Source organism: Berghia stephanieae, chromosome 5, assembly GCF_034508935.2.
Source record: "Berghia stephanieae isolate SIO BIC M18660-M18661 chromosome 5, UCSD_Bste_1.3, whole genome shotgun sequence".
NCBI lineage: Eukaryota > Metazoa > Mollusca > Gastropoda > Nudibranchia > Aeolidiidae > Berghia > Berghia stephanieae.
Genome location: NC_088364.1, coordinates 75,700,529 through 75,705,528, shown reverse-complemented (window position 1 = coordinate 75,705,528; position 5,000 = coordinate 75,700,529). Strand labels below are relative to the sequence as shown.

The window sequence follows — 5,000 nt, the reverse complement described above, 5'->3', positions numbered from 1 at the left end:
AAATAAATAAATAAATAATCGTATTTCTGGTCCGCTTCGTTTTAACTTCACTTCTACGTGTATACTTCATCTCGACTTAAACCAGACTGTTAGATATATTGTTTTCAGGACCCTTGCTCTTTCTCAATCTCTTTCTCTCTCTCTCTCTCTCTCTCTCTCTCTCTCTCTCTCTCACTCACACACACACACACATACACACACAATCTACAACCTCGACTATTACACTTTTTAATAATGTGTAATGAGCATTATCATAATGCAATATCCACTAAGTGCCCAAAGCACTTTACAATGGTTTCCTAGCCAACAGCAATACTTAACATGTAGGTCAAGACATGACGCCTGTTGGGCGATATTGCAATTACTTTCAACAGAACACAACCACACTGTTAACGCCAGGCCGTCTATTTACACCTGAGTGTGGTGAGAGAATGTGAGTTAAAAAGAACTGTTTTCAAGCCCAACTATACCCCGCCCAGAATGGGACTCGAATCTAGGACACTCCTATCCGAAGTTGAGTGTCATACTTAGCCGCACATCTTTCCATTTACATCAACATACGCCTAGCCTAATAACCCAAATTGTTGTTTTTTTCTTATTGTTTTATGGAAATTTTCCAAAACTGACACAGTATACTCCATTATAACAATTTTAAGGAAAATTCACCATTCTCTCAAGTTGCCAAACGTGTAAATTAGTGCACTTAGGCTCACATTGTCTTTACAGAAAATCAAAAATAAAATGGAGAATTAAAAATCGTTCACATAGATAAATATACTAACCACAATGTTTATTTTTTTCCCTTCCCTATCCCAGAATGCATTGCAAAACAACGAACTACTTCCCCATAATCAATACATATCACCAAGCGAGACCGGGAGTCTTCAGAATGTACTCTTGTGTGTTCATCCGTTGAAAAAGACAGGATTCCTAGGATTCTACATTATTATGATTCAACTCGTCTCTGTTTACCTGCCCCGGTCCTTGTACCTATCGATTGGAATTTAATTTTGATCAAATCAATCACACATTTCAACTACGACGGTTTATTCAGTTACGAGAGGCTGTTTTGTTTTTGTTTTTCTTGAAAAGGTATAAATGAACAGTTTGAAATTCGAAAAGGAGACAGTTTAATGTTTCATAAGTTCGTACACTGTTATATTTTACCCTGGATTACAATTATTTTTGGATTACAATATAATTCGTTTTGTGCTGTAATAGGATTGGATACTTTCTACAGCTTTTATATATATATCCGTGTCTTATATCAGATTCTACACTTTGGAATATACGAAAACTATTCTCCGAAAGTCTTATTTTTGTCAAGTTAAAATCAACTTTGACTTCTCGCATCAATTTCGATTTGACAAGAAGATTCCCTCAGAATTGATTCATTTGCCAAATACCTCTAGATATAAAAGGAGTTAAATCAAAATTTTAGGCGCTTAAACGGAAAAGTCTATCGTAAGCGAATCATATAGCTGAGCAAGTCATCAACAAAGGCCATTATTACGACATTATACCCAAGATTTGATTAGTTCTGGGCGAATTTAATTTAACAACGGTTTATGATAAAACCAGAAAGATCAGCTGGAAAATACAATTTATTGTTCATAACGCTTGAATTCGCTCATTGTTTAAAGTGGAAATATAGTCAACTAAGCAATCCTACTGGTGAGACAACTTTTGACAACAAATCCGACATCAGAAGGGTAAATCTACTTTGTCAAGAATATCACCACTAAACTCGTTTCACTGGATATTTTGTTTACATTGACATAGCAACAGGAAGAGGCACAGTAGCAACACAACAACAACAACAACAACAACAACAACGATAACACAACAACAACAAGTGCAACAACAACAAACCACACATCAAAGATGGCCGTTCACATCCCAGGCCTCGTGGCCATTGTCTTGTTCTACCTCCTCATCATGGGCGTGGGGATCTGGGCCTCCAGGAAGTCCAAGAATTCTGGGAATTCTGACACGGAAGACGTGATGCTGGCTGGACGGAATATAGGCATGGTTATTGGGATCTTTACCATGACTGGTAAGTTATAATATACTTTATTTGTCATTACTCTTATCAAATCTAACAATCTTTCAAAATACACACTCACACACACAAACACACACACATACATATATATATATATATATATATATATATATATGTGTGTGTGTGTGTGTGTGTATGTGTGTGTATAGTTATAAATACAAAGACCATGAACAAATGGTGCTCAACTTTATGATAAAAGGAGCTATTTATAAAATATTTCAAGTATAATTATGATTAACTTCTGCAATATTGTTTCGAGCATTCGAGGAAGATGAGAGGGAATACTGGAAACAATTTGCAGAAGTTGATCATAATTATACTTAAAATATGTTATGTTATATATATATGTATGTATAATATATATATATATATATATATATATATATATATATATTATAGTATACCTATACTATATTATAACCAGCTATAGTAGAGCTATACTATAACATTATAACCAGCTTATACTATAGTATAACGAGCTAGTGTAGCTACACTATAGATAGTATGCGCTTGGCTAAGAAGCTCATAACATTGCCATCCGGAAGTATAACGGACCAACACACAAAACTGTGTGTATCCATGAACGTTTATAGTCGGGTTAATACAGTTCAGTGAGCATTACTCATAAACGCGGATGGCAAAAAAAAACAATAACAAAGGCATGAGTGACGTCATCTTCGAACTATCTATACTATATAACGAGCTATAGAATATAGACACACTATATTATAACAAGCTATAGTATATATATACTATATAACGAGCTATAGAATATAGACATACTATATTATAACAAGCTATAGTATATCTATACTATATAACGAGCTATAGAATATAGACATACTATATTATAGCAAGCTATAGTATATCTATACTATATAACGAGCTATAGTCTGGCTCAAGCTACAACGCTGCCGCACGCGTCATTATTATGAAATCATCATCGATTGCCTTGACAATAATAATGCTCCCCCCCCCCCCTCCGCCATACAATCAAACGTGGGGACAATTCTCACACATTTCCACCTACTGTATTATTACTATGATTAAGACTTGCTCCACGATCCTGGGGCGTTAATGGGACGAACACCCCACCTGATCACACGAGCAACGTTCTTGAAAACAAACTGCTCAACACCGACAAAACATATTTATTTTCGGTCTATCCAGAAAACGTATATTTCAAATACCCATTGTAAAATTCATCTATATTTGTTAAATAGTTAAACCCGAGACTTCCTTAAAGGTTTTATACTTTTGGTAAGTTTAGAAATATTTTATTCAATTTATGTTTGAAGTAAAAGGTTTTCTAACCAAAATTAAAGATGTACTTTTTCAGTACACAGATAGATGTATCATAACTGCCAACAACTGCCATGTAATTACTTGTGTAAACCATTACTTTGTCATTGAAGATAACCGATTATCCTCTAGGATAATATTATACTCTATAGTTATAATTTCAATGGAGTAGAAAACCTCATAAATAAAGATTGGTATAACCATAATATTATACTGGCATTTGCGGTAAAGTTTTACAATTCTTTACAAATTCTTTCCTTACCCGATCCTACGTGTACCTATTTTCAGGTCTGGTATCCCGAATTATTATGAATGCATTGTAGTTATGGAACGTATACTCTCAAACTGAAGCTAATTTTTGTTCGATACAACATAAGTTAAATTAGGACAATATTTGAGTTATAGGTTATCAGACCTGCAAATAGGTGAACGCCGACCTGATCCCTTGGAATAAGATTTGTTTCAAATGTTCATGTCAGATTAAATTTAGGCCTAAATTGAGCTTTTATGTAGCGCAATATCCACTAAATGTGCTCAAAGCGCTTTACAAGGGTCCCTGGTCAACAGCAACATTTAACATGTAGGATGGGACATGACGCCTGTTAGGCGATATTACAATTTTTCGGACAGAGACAACGCTGTTAGCGGCCAGGTACTCATTTTACACCTGAGTACGGTGAGAGAATGTGAGTAAAGAGCCTTTTCCAAGGACTCAACTATGCGACTAGCGAGGCTCGAACCTAGGACCTTCCGATCAGAAAGCGAACGTCATACCACTAGACCACATAGCCGCACAACTACTCAAGACCTACTCAACAAAAATAGTTAATTATAAAAGTGTCAATAATACAGTTTCTATGTTTGTCTTTGTAGCTGTTTTGATCCTGGACCCACAAAACAATTTTAAGTCGATCCAGAAAAGTGAGTGGAGCAGGCACTTATGTTAAAACAACAAGAGATGAAGTGAGTAGGAAAGTGCCAGAAGACAATAGAGAATAAAAATGTCGCGGCGGTGATTGGAGTTTAAACCCGCGACCTTACTGGTACGACAACTTCTCCTGGCCGGGGAGAGCGTGACTCCACCGTATGAGCTCTCCACGATCCCGCTGGTAAGGTCGTGGGTTCAAACCCCCATCACCGCCGCGAAATTCGTATTCTCTATTGTCTTCTGACACTTTCCTACTCACTTCATCTCTTGTTGTTAAATTCGATCAGCGGGTGTTGAGTTTTTGATTGGGCATGTCGAAAGATACCCCTTCATCAACAAGTGTTGCAGGATCTGAGAAAGACACTGACGTTCATGAGTCTACAATCTCCAATCGACCATATCCTCTGATCGCATCAGGAAGTCTATGTTTGTTTCCATTATTTTTCCAGTTCCTGGCAGGAGACATGTGACAAGCCATGTCCGTTGTCTTTCTCTGCCTATTTTTCATCAATTTTTCGTTACAAGATCTCTTTCTCAGTATTGATCTTTCGGTATAATAAAATAATATAATATAAACATATAGTAATATAATTATAATATATAATACAAACTATATTATTAGTATATAATTTAATACAAACATAACTGCCCGTTCAATAAACGGGGATGATAAGTCGATCAACTAAAAATGTATGAATCAAGTGT

General features: G+C 35.8%; 1 protein-coding gene across 1 annotated transcript in view; it reads left to right on the top strand.

Annotated features, from left to right (window-relative positions):
• The window catches only part of LOC144973617 (high-affinity choline transporter 1-like), a 78,473-nt gene that overhangs the window by 31,061 nt on the left and 42,412 nt on the right, over positions 1-5,000 (top strand). The window contains exon 2 of the mRNA XM_078916276.1: positions 817-2,056. Within this exon, the coding sequence (XP_078772402.1) occupies positions 1,885-2,056 (172 nt within the window). The 5' untranslated portion in view covers positions 817-1,884. The remainder of the gene's footprint in view (positions 1-816; positions 2,057-5,000) is intronic.